The 18,558-nt window shown below is 31.2% G+C and overlaps 1 protein-coding gene across 2 annotated transcripts; it reads left to right on the top strand.

Moving 5' to 3' along the window:
• Positions 1–69: 69 nt before the first annotated feature.
• On the top strand, positions 70–18,546 carry bchs (WD repeat and FYVE domain containing 3 bchs). 2 transcript variants are annotated; one of them, XM_069123928.1, is made up of 45 exons: positions 70–185; positions 1,304–1,540; positions 1,628–1,873; positions 1,951–2,109; positions 2,181–2,373; positions 2,470–2,656; positions 2,773–2,954; positions 3,060–3,411; positions 3,493–3,614; positions 3,712–3,995; positions 4,067–4,333; positions 4,448–4,738; positions 4,817–5,190; positions 5,274–5,563; positions 5,658–5,873; positions 5,978–6,379; positions 6,453–6,589; positions 6,662–6,845; positions 6,933–7,204; positions 7,285–7,514; positions 7,580–7,747; positions 7,823–8,031; positions 8,110–8,297; positions 8,380–8,528; positions 8,609–8,807; positions 8,876–9,236; positions 9,321–9,525; positions 9,601–10,021; positions 10,095–10,304; positions 10,374–10,562; positions 10,644–10,937; positions 11,023–11,258; positions 11,351–11,606; positions 11,678–11,889; positions 11,954–12,086; positions 12,170–12,323; positions 12,391–12,625; positions 12,713–12,936; positions 13,007–13,260; positions 13,325–13,552; positions 13,638–13,829; positions 13,908–14,323; positions 14,407–14,661; positions 14,739–14,936; positions 15,072–18,546. In XM_069123928.1, exons 2-45 carry the CDS (start codon positions 1,316–1,318, stop codon positions 15,184–15,186), a joined length of 10,314 nt encoding a protein of 3,437 aa, XP_068980029.1. In that variant the 5' UTR covers positions 70–185; positions 1,304–1,315; the 3' UTR covers positions 15,187–18,546. The 2 variants fall into 2 exon arrangements, with proteins under 2 accessions (XP_068980029.1, XP_068980028.1); XM_069123927.1 differs by lacking the exon at positions 70–185 and adding an exon at positions 1,095–1,208.
• Positions 18,547–18,558: the final 12 nt, after the last annotated feature.

Raw genomic sequence — 18,558 nt, 5'->3', positions numbered from 1 at the left:
GTGAATAGATCTGTGATTATTAGCAGTCACGTGATACTTATCGACGTATCGTGTCGGCTGTGGACCGAAGAAATCGTCGAATATCGTCGAAGATGGCTGCTACCACTGAAATATTAAATACTCTCACAGAAAGAACAATTTCCCAAAAGAAAATGTAGGATTTTCTGGCTTGTGACGCGTTTCAGGTAATAATTAAATAATTAGTAAAGAATACGGTGCATATTCACAGGACAGTGTCTGAATTTTATTTGTAAGAACCGTGGGCGGTTACGGAGAGTCATTGTAACTTCATTCTAACTTGACATTTTGACAGGAGATAGACGTAAATATTGGACTGAGCGTTCTATGAAAAGTAGTGTCACAGATTGAAAATATAAAAATTATTATGACATGTGCAGGAAAAATTGACTCATGTGTATAATAAACTGGATAATAGTGTTTCGTTTTGTCTTACACAACAATGTGCCATTTTCACATGTTATAAGTTCTCCGATATGTTAACGTTTCGAATAACAGCACAATAAGTGCTTAAACAGATTGTACTACCGCATATCAACGTTTACAAATTACTGATCCCTTTATTGAAAGATTTATTTATTGTTTTCGAACTATATTTGTTTTCAATTCCATTTAGTTGTGTGAGTCTTAACATCATATAATTTTTAATATTATTGCTATATCAACGTACGATTACACCGTTTTTTATATATAAAATTTTTTTATACAAGCACATATATTCTCCTGTAATTAGTTGGCTTTATATAATAACATTAATAACAATATAATAACAGTTTGAAAAATTATAACTATTTATTTTTATCTAAAATTTATGTAACTAATATTATAAATACTATAAAAATTAATGAATTTTAACTATGTACTTCATAAATAATATGCATATATAAGCATATGTATATATATATATATATTTTATGATCTCACAATTCATTACTAATTGTTTCAAAGGAGCATTTTCTATTGCAAGTTTAATAATTTACATTGTATTTCTGTAATTTCATGAATATCTTATGTTTATTATGTAGAAGAATGCTGACTATGTAAATCCTTGTAATATTATTTATATATCCTTGCAATATATTAAAAATACTATCAGTGTGTTAAAAATGTAGATCCATTTTATAAAACATATAATATAGGTATAAAGGTACTAAAAAAATGTATTTAATATTCACCATAATATGAATGATGTAAGTAAAAAATATATCGGTGATATGGGTGTTTAAAAAATTAATATTAAATTTTTGTGTTCTGCTCTTCATACATGTTATTTGTGTGCTTTTAGCAAGTATTAAATATGAACATAATGCGTAAACTACGAGGGGGTACTAGTGTTGGAGGCATGGGTTCCAGCAGTACTGGTGGTTTAGATGATTGTACTGGAAGTATAAATCCTCAACATACTGCTTTGGGTCTTATGCACCTTAAAAAACTTTTTTCTGAATATACCCATCCTCCACATCTCCTCTCTGATGCTGAACGTAATGATAAATTATATAATATGTTGCCATTATTTTGCAAGGTCAGTATTCACATATTACATAAATGGAAGTTCAATAATTTTCTTTCTTTCTAGCTAAATTATTAACTTAGATTAATTGACATTTAGGTATTTGGATCTAGTCCAACAGGAGATATGAGTGAAAAATTTTGGGACATTTTGGCATTTACACAACAAGTATCTAAGTTAATGGTATTTGAAATCAGTAGTAGGGCAAGTAATCAGAGTACTGAAACTGCTAGTTGTGCCATTGTACAATTTTTAGAAATTGAGAATAGTGAAGAATCAAGCAATGGCTGGATGTTACTATCTGCATTAAATTTGCTTGCAGCAGGTGATACTTCTGTAATACAGGTATACATTTCAATTATACTTTACTATTCTAATTAATGTAAACTGCTGTATGTGTTAATAGATTTATATTTTATTAGGCAATGACTACTGCTTCTGTTCCATCAACATTGGTAAAATGTTTGTACCTATTTTTTGATTTGCCTGAAATGATTGACGATGAGGCTGATATTACAGATACAAATAGTGAATATACTTCAAAACAACGTAGAATATTATTACAAAAAATATTTGTACAAGTACATATCTCTTATATACCCTTGATTTTTTTAATTTTTATTTAAGCAATTAAACGAATGTTAATTTACAGTTATTGGTGAGATTATGTAGCCATCCATATCCCGCAGAAGAACTTGCACGCAAAGATGATCTAACTTTATTATTCTCAGCAATAACTAGTTGGTGCCCTCACTATAATGTGATGTGGCGTAAAAGTGCGGCAGAAGTATTAATGACTTTATCTCGACATGGACTTACCCAAAATGTAGTAAGCTACATTCATAGTAAGTATAAGTTTAAGTTTAATCTATTTAATCATGAACTAAATATGTTTTTCAAATTTGCTAAATAATATGAAATACTGTCACTTTTAATTGTAGATAAAGGATGTATAGCACTATGTGTTGATAATATGCAACGTGTACCTGAGCTGGCACCATTGGAAGTGGTAGAAATGTTTGTTACAGTATTTTGTTTCTTAAAAGATTCTAGTGAAGTATCTCAAACACTTCTAGACGATTTTCGTGCTTGTCAAGGATATATCTTTTTATCAGAATTTTTGTTAAAGTAAGAATTTTCTAACTGCAATAATATTAGTTATATAAATTAATCTTATTAATATAGTATTTAATATCATAACGATATTAATATTTACAATACCATTATTAATTTATGATCTGTAGACATGCCCCATCAAGATTAGAACAAGATAGTAGAGCAGAGGCACAAGATGCCATTCGGAATTTAGTGCTTATGTTGGCTTCTCTAACAATGTGTGGCCATACAGAATTAAAGCCAAGTCAAGCAAGTATGGGATCTTTGTTCCAAATGCTTGGTTTTACTTTACCTCAACCGAGTAATAGAGGTATAAATATTTCAATATATGATTTTAAATTTTCCTAGTATTATTTAATAAAGCATAATAAAGTAAATATATCACCTAGAGTTAAAAATAAATTATCTTTTGCAGGAGGAAGTGTCAGAAATATTCAAGCATTCCAAGTATTACAGTCTGTATTTGTAAAGTCCAATTCACCACTCTTATGTTGTACAATCCTTGATGCAATATCTAGTGTATATCATAGTGATAATGCCAATTATTTTATACTTGAAGGGCAAAACACATTATCTCAATTTGCAGAAAAAATTCACCTAAAAAATCGAGAAATACAAGAGAAGCTTTTTCAACTACTAGAATTTATAGTATTTCAACTTAATTTTGTGCCTTGTAAGGAACTTATATCTCTATCTATACTACTCAAAACAAATAATTCAACCAGTTGCAGTATATTATGCATGGAAACACTCCTTAATATACTCAGGTAATAAGCAGTGTTTTGTAATTATACAACTGATTCGACTATACATACTTTATATTGATTCCGGAAAACGTACCTTTTCAGACATAATAATATATTTAAAGATGTATACAGAGAAGTGGGTATGTTAGAAGTCTTTGTTACATGTCTTCATCGTTATGCAACTCTACTCAAAGATAAACAAGCTGCACAAGATCAAGGATTAGGTATTAATATTTTCATACCTTTTTTCATTTTCAAATAACATGTTTTATTTAATATGCATATATATAAATCAAATAAACAAAGACTGTTGTGTTTTAGAATATCAAATCTGCCAAGAAGATGAGCGATTGGGTGCCTTAGTAATGGAAGCCTTGACGACATTATTAGCAAGCAATGTTCAGAATGCTAATGTGTTTAGGGAATGCGGTGGGGCACGTTGTGCTCATAATCTTGTGCCCTATATGGATTGTCGATATCAAGCACTTGGTATTGTTAGAGAATTAATACTTAGTGCAGGAGGAGACGATGACATGGCTACATTACTAGGTGTTATGCATTCAGCACCTTCTAATGCCTTAGTCTTAAAAACACATATATTAAAAGTTGGTGTATCTGATATCACTATTAATCTTTAAATTTTTTAACATTACTATAAAGTATTCGAATTTTTTAGTCTCTATTGGCTTGTTTGCGAGAATCTCATCGAACTAGGACTGTCTTTCGAAAAGTGGGAGGTTTTGTGTATGTGATGTCCGTCTTAGTGTCTTTAGAAGGCCAATTAGGCATACAAAGATCAGAGAGTACAGAACCTTGTAACGACATAATAAAAAGAACGCCACAGGAAGAAGCACAGTTACTGACTCTTTTACACGTTGTATTTCACACTATAAGTACAGCTATGAGATTTGAACCAGCAAATGCTAAATTTTTTCATCATGAAGTAAATATTTATTTATTAATATTTACAGAGTAAAAAAGAGAGAACGATTGTAAATAACATAATTATACAATAATAGGTGTTCATACAAATATTTATATAATATTTGATTTACAGATATGCCAATCAAGTTTGTGTGACACTTTGCGACTTCTTGGATGTTTCTCAACACAGACGAAGCTTACTGAAATAGATATAATACCAACTACGAATTATCATAATATGTTATCAGCACTATTTACTGGGAGCGTATTAGAACCCGTGTTCTCAGATGTTATACCAAAGACATTATCATATGCATGCTTATTACTACGACTTCTGTATGATGTAGCACTTGACTCTTTTGATAAGCCAAATTTGGCAGGTCTAGGAATGAGATCGCCAAATCATAAACAAAATAGCGTTGAGGTGGTTCTTAAATTTGATTTATAGTACATAATAATGAATGTTATTAAATTACTAAACTAAATATTATATTATTTTTAGCAACAAAGATCTTTCGATTCACCGGGAAGCGGAAAGAAAAGTGGTATAAATTCTTTAAATCTGAGTCCACCTACTCCTGAACCAATTGTAGTTCATCCTGGCATAGTTGTTGGAATGTTATATTTACTTCCATCAATCTCAGAACCATCCAATCCACAAATGGCTTTAGCTTTACAATTATATGTCGCAGAAATTATTAAAAGTTTAGTGCGATCCGAAAGAAACCAACAAATAATGTGTGATGCTGGAATGGCGGGTGAATTGTTATCTATAGGTAGAATAGCTTTGCAAGATGAAACACATCCTTTACATCAACCATTACAATATATTATAGAAAGACTCGCAGCACAATCCTTAGAACCACGTGATTTAAGGTAGGATGCAAAAAAATGTTTAGAGAAATACTAATCAAAAGTAATATTTGTATATGCACCATATAAAATTTTTGTAATTAAAGGGAATTTTTGCGTTTGGGTGATCCATTATGCTGTATTTCACTCGATGATATTGAACTAAATAAACCTCGAGGCGGACCCGTGCCATTGACGCGTATTAAAACTTTAGTATCCATGACAACACCAAAGGATTTTCGAGCACACGGTTCTTGTACTTTACCGCCTTTCGTAGAACTGGATATGAGTGCTGAAGGATTTGCATGTCTATATTTACCTAGTGTTGCACCACAAAGTACAACTCCACCTACAGTGGTAGCTGCTGATAGTAGCGTACTTGGTGGGATTGGTTCTGGTAAGTCTTAAATATCTTTAAGATGTAAGTATTAAAGAATACATATTCTTCATTTATAAAAGATTTGCGTTTACATCCAATGTTAATTTTTTAGGTGATAGGTTATTTCCTCCACAAACTGGTCTGACTTATAGCACATGGATATGTGTTGACAAATTTAGTGATCCTAGAACTGACCCTCACTGTGTGCGACTGCTAACATTAGTTCGTATTCCACAATCAACAAGGGATTTGATTTGTTTAACTGCAGTGCTTAGTGCAAGAGACAAAGCTATTATCGTATCTACACAAGAAACACCGTTACCGCAAAGTAAGTTTTATTAATCTTTTATTTCTCTTTAAGTCCTTATCCTTACTTACTTCTAATCTTTTCTACAACATAAACCTTATCTACAAATTAAATAAAAATTTCAGATGTAAGTGAATGGGAGCCAGAAGGAACTGGTGAATGTGGTGCAAGAGTCTGGTGTCCAGACTTGCTTCATGAAGGTCAATGGCATCATATAGCTATCGTACTAAATCGTGCTGTTTTAAAAAATTCAAGTTTCTCGTTATACTTGGATGGTCAACATATTCATAGTCAAAAGCTTCATTATATTACACAAGTTCCTGGAGGAGGAGCAGCAAATTTGACAGTAGCATCTCCAGTATATGGGTATATAGGTACACCACCTTGTTGGCGACGGTATTCTAGACTAACATGGAAACAAGGACCATGTCACTTAATAGAAGAAGTATTTAACTCTCAAAACATAACAACATTATTTAAATTAGGCCCACATTATATGGGAAGTTTGCAAGCTCCACAACTGTCAGGTATTAATATAAATTTTATACAAGTCCATACATATATTTTTATTTAATTAAAAAAACTTAATTTTTTATACAGGACAAGAGCCTTTAATGCCTCTTGTTGCAGAAGAAAAAGTTGTATTTGGATTAAATGCTAAAGCAATGTCCCAATTAACATTAGCTAAAATTAGGAAAGTTTATAGTCGGACTGATAACAAATCAATTGCTAAACAGGTATATACAGCCATTTCCATTTATAAACATATCTTCTGTATGTATTAATTAAATATTGTTATTATTTGACAGCTTGGTATGTCATCGCACGAAAATGCCACTCCTATTAGAGTTCTTCATAATTCAGCAGGACATCTAAGTGGACCAGCACGAGCACTTGGTGGTGTAGTCGTTGGATATCTCGGTGTTCGAGTCTTTAGCCCTCGACCTGTAGCTACAATGATTGATAATGTAGGAGGATGTTCAGTGTTGTTAGGTAAAACTTTTTACCAATCTGTGTTTTAAAATATATTTAAGTATTTATTTAAACAAAAATTTAAAAGATAATCATTCGTTTTAACAGGTTTAATAGCTATGGCCCAAGATGTAGAATCCTTATACGCTGCTGTTAAAGCTTTAGTGTGTGTTGTGAGATCCAACCAAGTTGCCCAACAAGAAATGGATCGCAGAAGAGGATATCAAACATTAGCAATGTTACTAAGAAGGAAATGTCCTCTTTTAAATAGTCATATTTTACATCTTACATTCAGTCTTGTTGGTACAGTAGACAGTGGTAGAGAAACTAGTGCAATACCTAATGTTATGGCATTTCAAGATCTTCTATGCGATTTGCAAGTACGATTTCTTTTTATTGTTGATAGATAATTTATCCTCAGGACAAATATTATGAAGATATTGAAACATTATACTTTTAGATTTGGCATGAAGCACCTGGTGAACTTTTAAGATCACTTCTAGAACATTTATATGAATTAATAGCAGAATCAAGTGAGAAAAGAACAAATTTACGTTTAATGAGAGATTTGCAATTAGTACACAAATTGCTACATATTTTAAGTGATGTAAAACAAAGTAGTACGAGACAAATTTTGCTTGCATTACTAAGTATTCTATTAAGTCAACCAAGACAAGCTGATTTACTTTGGTAATTTAACATACTCTAAAAAATATAATTATATTGTATGTGTATATCAATAATATTTTTTATAGGTTTGGGCAATTTATTGTTGCTACATTACCTCAAAGTTCAGAAAAGCATTTAATTCTTCGAGAAAGTGAAGGAAATAAAGAAGGAGAAGGGGAACACATACTCTTACGAAATCGTTGTTTGCAGCTTTTACACTCTCTGTTATTTAATGGCCCCAAAGTGAATGTAAAGTAAGTGAAACGAAGAAGGTAGATATGTAAACAAACTCACTATAGTGTCTGTATTAACTTAATAATATGTTGTAGTATGTGTGAGGAATTAGCTAAAGTATTAGGTTTAGATTGGATATTACTATTTCTTCAATCTGGCCTTCATAGTACCACCGTAATATGGGGATTACGAATTTTAGTAGCCATTTGTTCTGTACAATCAATATTACAAAAATTTAAAGAAGGAACTAGTAATGGTGGTTGGTTACGCCATACAGACCATAATAAAATGGTATTAGCACTTGGTATGTGTAAAAAAGTTATTAAGCTTTAAATAGTTGTATTTCATACTTTTATATTATATCTTATTTCTATATTTCTAGGTTGTCATCAGCAAATAACTGGTGGTGAAACTAAACCATCTGGCCTTCATGTACCAGGATTTCAACATTTAGGATGGTTATTACCGCAGCATGTAGATCTTGTCCCAGAATTGTATTTTCTTTTTATTGCTCTCATGATGGGACAACCCGTAAAATTATTGCCTACTGATTCCAAAGTTATTTTAAAAGTTCAGTAACATTTGCATACTTTGTTTTACAGTATTTAAATCAAGCGTAAATATAACAAATATTTATGTTTTATGATAACAGCTGGATTTGGACAATGTATGGAACTTCTTGTTTGGTGTCCCTGCAAATCATACACTATCCTCTTTTGCTAGTAGAATCAATCTTTGTCCTGAGGCTGTGGTAACTTTATTAGCAATGGTACGAACAATGTTGAATAATTATTCAATCAAGTAAGTTCATAATTGAAATTTATTTCTTTTTCAATTAATTACTTTATAATATATTAACATGTATAATTTTTATTTAATAGCCCTGAATCTTTGCCTGATTGGTTAAGCGATTATCCAGTGACAATAATACAGTTCCTTTTTTTCCTTTACCATAATTTCACTGATTTTATGCAAGTATTTATGTCTGCGGAAGTATTGGGTGCATTAGCCGGTACTTTGTTTCCAAAACCTGCAAGCTCTAGTCAAGATAGTAGTGGGGCTAGTACTCCAGCAGATGAGGTGAAACTTAAAGATTAATGATAATCTTTTTAATAAGAAAAAAAATTTACAATAAGATTTTATTTTAGCAAGAACCAGTGTTAGTAAGATCTCCATCAAAGGATGTTGGCTTAACAAATCATCCAGCAAAGAAATTTGTTATGGATTTCATGCGAGTTATTGTAGTAGATTCCCTTTCTCTGCCTGTTAGTGCAAAATCTCCACCAGCAATTGATTTAGTTTTGGAAGCATGGCCAGAACATGCATCTACAGGGCAACAGACACGTTATCAAACAGAAATTCTATCTATTTTAATGGAGCATCTGTTAGCTGCAGATGTTCTAATTGGAGAACAAGCAGCATTACCTGTCGTTCCTGGTGGATCAGTTAATAATATAACAAGTAATGTGTGTTACGTTGCAGCCAGAATAGTTGACAAATTGTGGCAAGGTAAATTTCCAAATTTTCACTTTTTATAGCCAATTGCATAATCGAATATTTATCAGTTCGAATCGATTATTTGATAATATACAGGTGCTTTGACAAAAGACCCACATGAAGTGTTTGATTTTATTGTAAAATTAATTGGACAAGCAAAAAGACGACCAGGTGTCGTTAGTATGGAAGGACTTCATCACTGTTTAAACAGAACAATTTTATTTTTATTGTCACGAGCAACGGATTCTATAGCCGATCAAATGGCTGTGTTAGAAGCGTTGCATAAACTTACCACCCACAGGTGAGGTTAATATTTTTTGAAATAAAATTTTTTGCAAATTGTAAATGAAATCTAATTTAAATATATTTTTTATAGATTGTTAGTTTTCGGCGCCGGTAATCATGAATTAGAATTTATTGGTTGTTTGACTTATTGTTTATTGCAACTGACAGCTGATATAAAGATTATGCTTGATACGAATACGAAAACAACATGGCACGTTAATCCACAAGTTGAAGCCAGTGATGATAGATTAACATCTCATCAAGGTCATAATCTGATGGCTGTTGCAGCTACAAGAGTTTGGGAAGAGTTATATGTATGTAAAAAGCCTGCTATAGAAGAAGTTTTTAAAATTACTCTTCCAGCACCTATAGGTAACGAACGTGCTCCCGAATTATCGGTAGTGAGAGATCAAGTACATGAAGCTGCAACTAAGCTTTGGTTGAATTATGTTGTTATGGAAAGAAAAGCTTCTTATAGAGTTCCTTGGGAACTTCATAATCAAATACAATCGGTAAATATTCGTTTACAGATCCTAGTAATAATTTATATAAAATAGAATGTGTAGAAAATCATATTATGTTTAGAAAATCCAAAAAGTAACAGGAGGTTTAACAAGACTAGCAAGTAGAACAAAAGTTCGGAAAGAAGAATCTGTACGCGTAAGATTGAGATTACATCAGAACACTGTTGCACAATGGACAGAGCAACATATTGCATTAGTTCGCGAACTTGCTGCAGCGAAACGTTTGCAATATATACAAACTAATCAACATACCCAGCGATATGTATATCAAGTAAGGATATCATTAAAAAAGAAGAAAAAGAAATGTCAATAATTGTATTAATAATTTTGCATTATACAGGAATGGTTACAAACCGAGACTGAATTAACAAGAGAACGCGGTCTATGGGGACCGCCAACTCCTACTAGGCTTGACAAGTGGATGTTAGATATGACCGAGGGCCCATGCAGAATGAGAAAGAAGATGATGAAAAATGAACTTTTTTATATACATTATCCCTACCGACCTGAATTAGAGCATCCTGATAATGTAAGCTAGCTCCACTATTAAAAAAAGAAGAGGAATATTAATTAATGATGAAAAATAATTTACTTATTTTGATTTTTATAGAAACAATTGAAGTACAAAGTTGCGACAAGCACTGATAGTAAAGAATACTATTTAAAGCAACTTGGTAATTCATCTGGTATGTTTGAACGTGAACGCGATCCTGTTATTGATGATACACCGTTAAATGTTAACGACGCCTCTACGGAAAGTGAACCTCCTATGGTACCATGTACATTAGAACGTCATGCTAGTGAACCTGATGAAGCACCAGAGGATAATGAACAAGAAGAAGAAAATAATCAGACTGTTCCAGACAATCAAACTTTGATACGACTATTAGAGGAACATGAAAAAGTTTGTCTTTTTCCTTTTGCTACAAATATAAATAAATAAATAATAATCAATATATGCAGTATTTATGTGCTTTTTATATTTTCAGATAAGTCACATGTTCAGGTGTGCTAGGATTCAAGGTTTAGATACAACTGAAGGTTTGTTGTTGTTTGGAAAAGAACATTTTTATGTAGTTGATGGATTCACACTGTTAAAGTCTAGAGAAATAAGAGATATCGAAAGTTTACCCGAAGCTTATGAGCCAATTTTACCATCGCCGGGATCTCCGAGAAGATCCAGAGCTATGAGGCAATGTTCAAAATTTAATTATGAGGATATCAGGTAATAAATTTGTATACAACGTGAAACTAGATTATTATATCTAATTTTGACACGTCAACAACAGTGACCCCATTTTGCATGTTTTCCTGTAGGGAAGTACATAAAAGAAGGTATTTGTTACAACCAATGGCATTAGAAGTATTTAGCGGAGATGGTAGAAATTATTTATTAGCATTTCCTCGTAAAGTAAGAAACAAAGTTTATCAAAGATTTATGACATTTGCAACAGCGATTGCTGACAGCGCGCAACAATCAGTTGCTGGTCAAAAGAGAACAGCAAATGTAGAACAAGCTACAGGTTTACTTTCAAATCTAATAGGTGAAACTTCTGTTACGCAACGATGGGTGGTTAGTATTTTAGTGGTATTAAATTTATATTGTTCATATTATAGTTATTTATGGAAATATTTATTTTATAGAGAGGCGAAATATCCAACTTCCAGTATTTGATGCATCTTAATACTTTAGCTGGTCGTAGCTATAACGATTTAATGCAATATCCGATATTTCCCTGGATCTTGGCCGATTATGATAGTGAAGAATTGGATCTCACTGATCCTGCAACATTTAGAGATTTTAGTAAACCTATGGGTGCACAGAGCCCAGAGCGGTTATTACAGTTTAAAAAGAGGTAATGTAACTAAATGAATTAATATAAGAAAAATAATTTAACTGTTAATTCACATTTAAATCAGGTATAAAGAATGGGATGATCCACACGGAGAAACACCTCCTTATCATTATGGGACTCATTATTCCTCTGCGATGATAGTTTGTTCGTATCTAGTGAGGATGGAACCATTTACACAACATTTTCTTCGATTACAGGTCTATACTAATTAAAATAAAAAGGTCTAATTTATAGCACGAAATTAATTACTACTGTAATACATGAATTATGAAATTTCTAGGGTGGACATTTCGATTTGGCCGATAGAATGTTTAATAGTATAAAGGAAGCATGGCTTTCAGCATCTAAACATAATATGGCTGATGTAAAAGAACTTATACCAGAATTTTTTTATCTTCCAGAATTTCTTATTAATTCAAATCATTTTGATTTGGGTAAGTATTACAAGCCAGACATGGACATGTTATTAATAGAACTGTAAACACCATATATTATTTGTAGGTTCTAAACAGAGTGGTGTACAATTGGGAGACATTGTATTACCACCATGGGCAAAACAGGATCCTCGAGAATTTATACGCGTGCATAGACTCGCTCTAGAATGTGATTATGTATCACAACATCTTCATCAATGGATCGACTTAATATTTGGTTGTAAACAAAACGGCCCTGCTGCGGTTGAAGCTGTTAATGTATTTCATCATTTATTCTATGAAGGCAATGTTGATATTTACAAGTAAGATTTTGTAGTACTTATTTTGCAGTACTTTTCCCAATTATATTTTATGGTTTGACTTTTATAATTCCTATTGTATTCTTCTAGTATTGATGATCCTTTAAAGAAGAATGCCACTATTGGATTTATTAATAATTTTGGCCAAATACCAAAACAGTTGTTTAAAAAACCGCATCCAGCTAAAAAAATGACCCAAAGAACTAGCGTTATTGATCCAGGACCTATTACTCCTGGCTTAAGCATTACTACATCTGACAAGTTATTCTTTCATAATCTTGATAATTTAAAGCCGTCACTTCAACCTATCAAAGGTTTATATAATTATATAAAGATCTAGTTATTGAATCATTGTGAATCATAATTAGTAATTTACTTTTTTAGAATTAAAAGGTCCAGTTGGACAAATACTTCATGTTGATAAAGCAGTGTTAGCTGTAGAACAAAATAAGACGCTTATTCCTCCAACATATAACAAGTATGTAGCATGGGGTTTTGCAGATCATTCTCTCAGAATAGGGAACTATGACAGTGACAAAGCAATATTCGTTTGTGAAGCTATGATACAAAGTGGTGGTGAAATAGTTGCTTGCGTTTGTCCGTCTTCCAAATTGATAGTAACTGCTGGCACAAGTTCTGTAAGTTATTGCTTGAATTTAGTTTTTGTTTCAGCAATTCTTTGAAACAGAACTGTTTTAATAGGTTGTGACAGTTTGGGAATATACTAAAAGGCAACTTTCTATTAAACAATGTTTGTATGGTCACACGGATGCTGTTACATGCTTATCGTCTAGTCCAGCATATAATGTAATTGTATCAGGATCTCGAGATGGTACTGCAATTATATGGGATTTGTCTCGTTGCTTATTTGTTCGTCAACTTCGCGGACATGCAGGACCGGTAGCAGCGGTAGCTATAAACGAACTGACAGTACGTTTAATATATTCTGTAAAGTATAATTAACAAGAGCAAAATATAGATTTATATCACATAGGTGTAACATGATTTTTTATAGGGCGACATAGCTACGTGTGCAGCTACTTGGTTACATGTGTGGAGCATTAATGGCGAAGAACTTGCTAGTGTTAATACATGTGTTGGTCGTGCTGACAGAATGCAGCAAATTTTATGCGTTGCTTTCAGTCAAACTCACGAATGGGATTCACAAAATGTTATTATGACTGGATCGACTGATGGCGTAGCACGCGTAAGAATAACGCCATTTATTAAAATATTTAAATTCTATAGTATTGTACATAAATAAAAAAATATCATATTTTTGTAGATGTGGTCGATGGATTATGTACAAGTGCCTGCAGAAGAAGAGAAGCTAGAGGAAATTACTGCTACCAAAGAAAAACATATGAAGTCAAATAAAAATGAAAGTCAAAATGAAAATACGAAAAAACGAGTGCATGAATTAGTTAAACAGATGAGCATTTCTGCCGAAGGATCAAGTTTGCTCGCAAAAAGTGGTTCAGAAAGTAGTCTTTCAGAAGCCGAAAATGCTAAAGAAGCATCAAGATTGCATGAAGAGAAAGAAGAATGCTCGGATAACGAATCAAGTAATGGTTCCAGTAATAAACCATCGCCACAGAATAATACTCCTACTATTGTGCTTCGTAGAAAGAGTCGTGGAAATCCAATGTTTCGTAAAAGTGAAGGCGGTGGACGTGCAGATAGCGAGGGTACTCAAACAAGGTACTTAAATACAGCTTCTGTTCTTTAGAACAAATATTTTCATTTATTCGGTTTTTACTATAATCGATCAAATTAATTCATAGCGAGTCATCTAATAATCCTGGAGATTCTGAAGGAGCTCTACGAGCTAGTAAAAGTGATACTAGTTTAACAGATAGTTTCGTCATGGTTACTGAAGCTGATACAAAACCTAAAAAAATTAATCCACAAAATATCTTAAGGGACGGTTTTAAATGGCAACGGCAATTAGTATTTAGAAGTAAATTAACGATGCATACTGCATATGATCGCAAGGATAATGCGGAACCAGCATCTATAACGGCTCTCGCAGTATCAAGGTAAAATATTTATAACTTATTTTTTATTTGAAAAGTATATAAAATATTAAAAAATTAAACATTTAATTAAATCACAGAGACCATAGGACAGTGTACGTGGGAGATACAAGGGGAAGAGTCTTTTCATGGAGCGTATGTGAACAACCGGGACGTACGGTGGCCGATCATTGGCTTAAGGATGAAGGAGCAGATTCATGCGTTGGTTGTGGAGTTAGATTTAATCTTTATGAAAGGAGACATCATTGTCGTAATTGTGGACAAGTATTTTGTTCAAAGTAAGTTACTATGATACTATAAATTATTTAAGTAAATTACAAATTTACAACCTGCATTCTTTTTCTATATTTACTGTACTTTACTATACTTATTGACATAAGTATTTTGTTAATATTTTTATACTTTATATACAGATGCAGCCGATTCGAATCGAAAATATCGAGACTCGGGATTTTAAAGCCCGTTAGAGTTTGTCAAGGTTGTTATTCGTCATTACGATCTCAGCATTCTGCTGAAAGCAGCATTTAAATATAGTAATGTATTGTATGGTTTCGTATAAGTTATTGGTTTCAGAATGGGTACAGCGAGAATGTATGTACATAGCAACCGCAACGTACCCTTTTATGTTTTTATTCGGATTTTTTTACAAGAGAAACGAGGCGTGCATTTCCTTACTTTTTCATATTTTGTACGATACATTGTTTTAAAAAATTATTTTACCAGAGAGACAGAAAAATTGATCGCTGCATTTTTCGTATAATCAATTTTGGTTTCAACAATCTTTCATGTTGCGAATTGAGATCATTTCATTTCTCTTTTTCTCCATGAAATAAACTTAATATTACAATACACTCCTGTCGATTTTATAATATTGCTTGTATAGTTTTACTATTTTAATGAATTAAGCTATTTCCTAATAGTGATCGGCCTGTTTCACATTATCGACAGGTTTGTACTGGAAGAATTTTAAAAAACATTATTTGAAAACTGACATGACATTTAAATCTCTAATATGTAAAGCATATATTATAAAACACGAACATATTTTTCGTTTTTAATGTTTGACTCTTAATCATTTCTAATATTTTTCTACATCATGTGTATTTGTATTTTATATGCCGAAGAACAATGTGTACAGTTACATTCTGTATTGTATATTTGATTTATATGTTGCACTTACTTCTTAACAGCAAAAGGAGACTTTATATACAGACATATATACGAAATCATGTATAGCAGCACTTGTTTAATATGCGTAGTCTGTGATTTTTTTCTTTCCTATTTTAATTTAATGAAGCTATAATTAATAAATTTCTTGAGTAATTATTACTAATAATAATAAGAATAATAATATATAAAATATATATTATGCTATTTATGCGATTCATTTCTCTGTCATAACGCTTATATCGTTTCTCATATTTGAATGTATTAAATAATTATTGTTAATATTTATTTTAAATTATGATAAAAATTAATACCAGATGTCAATACTGTTAATGGAAAAATATTAGATTTAATATTATTAGATTAACCAAAAAATTATATTTATACCGTCTATTTGTACTGTTCTTGTTTACATTATGTTTTACGTATAATTATTGCTTAATAAAATGCTTTTATTTTCTTTTTTATAATACCATCATGTACATAATGCAGTAATAATACGCGGTGTAATTTATTCTAAAAATTATCAGTGGTATATAATTTATTACTGTATCATGATAGACAAGTCTTTTATTTTTCCATTCTATAGAACTGAAAATACTAATAATCTCAAAATTCAAGAATATATGTATTACAAGAAAAAAAAGGAAAAATACGCAATTGCAGTGCACCCTTTGTGATCGCTGCCTCTATCGATATAAAACTCGTAAATTTATAATAGACAATACCTTAATTACGTTAAAATGTTATTAACTGTAAGATGGTTATGAAACCATAGACACTAAAACCAGCAGTAATATTGTAAGCAATGTCATAAATGTGGAATACGCTCGTTTGTTCACAAATTGATATATCATGAATGCATCTGTAAAATTAATAGTAAAGAGGGAGATAAATTAAAAACATGTTCTTGGATAAGTGTTTTGTAGAGTTTTAAAAATGATGAAGTATTGCAAATGCAACATATTCTTGGGAAAATTAAGTTTGTCTAACAGTTAAGAAGAATCAATGAATACCGACGAAACATATAAAGATTTGTATAAATACAATGATCGCGGTATTAGGAAAAGAAATTGTCTCCCTATATGGATAACGAATTCTACCATTTGTATTCTATCAATACACTTCCATTTTTCTAAAGGCACAAATTTTATAAAGAACAAGAATAAGAAATAGTGTGGCGAAAAACTGAGAATGAGATAAACGCAGCTTAAATATCGCGAAATATTGTTTCAAGGTGGTACTAGTAAAGTACTATTGTTACTAGTCAAATGCAATGTGAGCACAATGTTAATGAGTATTCTTTCAAAAAGAATGCTTTTGATATAAAGGTTAAAAGTAGATAATGCTGGGAATGGTGTGAATGAATTCCAATATTTGAATCTCTTAACTATGCGCCGCATAAAAAGAGTTATCACGTATCTTACGGAAATAATATCTGTGTGTCATTATTACATGCCAGTTCTAATAAAACATTGCCAACTATCTTTACTTTTGTACTCCTACTTATATATACAAAAAACAAAACTTATACTTAGTTTTACAATGGAATTGGAATGCTTACAATTAATTCTAATTAACAGTTGTAGATATTAATTTTAAAATTTTTTACTGTTATTTATCTCTTTAAAATAACTACAAGTGATATCCAGTGAACTAAAATTAAGAGCAGGATAAATCTTATTATTGAAAAATGTATTATTTTATCAAGAGGATTACAATCTATATAATTATGTACAATTGAAATAAGTAATTACTTCATCATGTAGAAAAATAAGTATAATTTCTAGTCACACACATATTGGGTGCCTCTTAAGTTTGCTTCGGTTATACGAAATTTTATTTTATATTTGGAGCAGTATTATATTTAATATTAAATTTATTTGTTGGTGTTTGTGTATTTTATTACAAGATATCAGAACTACGTTCTATTTCGAAATGTACTCGAATTTATGCTGTTTATACTCTACATCATATCTAAAAAAGAGAAGTTAAGCATTATACTTATATGTAATCACATATTAGAGTATCGAAACATATTATCGGTTAAATTTGATTATCGCTATGTAATACGAAAATAAAATTAATTTCATAACTTTCGGCAATATTGCTTTTTTCTTATGTATGTACAATGATTTTATCTTACAATACAATTATACAATACAATTTGCTCTTATAATTTCATTTTTATGTTAATTTAATAAAAGAAACATTATTTAATATACACATAATGATCATATAACTTCTCAAGAGACTGTAAAAAAATACCATTTTGTTATAATGTACCAAAATATATCTTCTTAAGCATTCGAAAAAAGCAAACCATTGCTAATTTTACAATGTCACATAAATTAATGTTTTAAATTAGTCTTTTCGCAAATCCACTATATCAATGAAGCATATGTGCATTATATAATTTGACCCCAAATTGTACATACATAGAGATGTATAAAAAAACATGAAAAAAATATTAATTACATAGAAATGTACGATAGATAAAACTTAGAAAATATGTGGAAAATTCTAATAACCAGTGTTGAATACTGGTATGTATGACTTTGAAGACGTGCATATGCGTGTTATTCTGTGTATATGCGTGTATACGTTTCCCACCCGCACATAGGAATTACGTACATGTATACATACAATCATTTTCATATATATATATATATATATATATATATATAATATTATATATATACATATATATAATATTGTATGTAGGTAGTTTTA

The sequence above is a fragment of the Bombus flavifrons genome, chromosome 11, assembly GCF_040668555.2.
Source record: "Bombus flavifrons isolate JBK064 chromosome 11, iyBomFlav1_principal, whole genome shotgun sequence".
In the NCBI taxonomy this organism is placed as follows: domain Eukaryota; kingdom Metazoa; phylum Arthropoda; class Insecta; order Hymenoptera; family Apidae; genus Bombus; species Bombus flavifrons.
The sequence above is the reverse complement of the archived record's forward strand: the minus strand, read 5'-3'. Positions and strand labels throughout refer to the sequence as shown.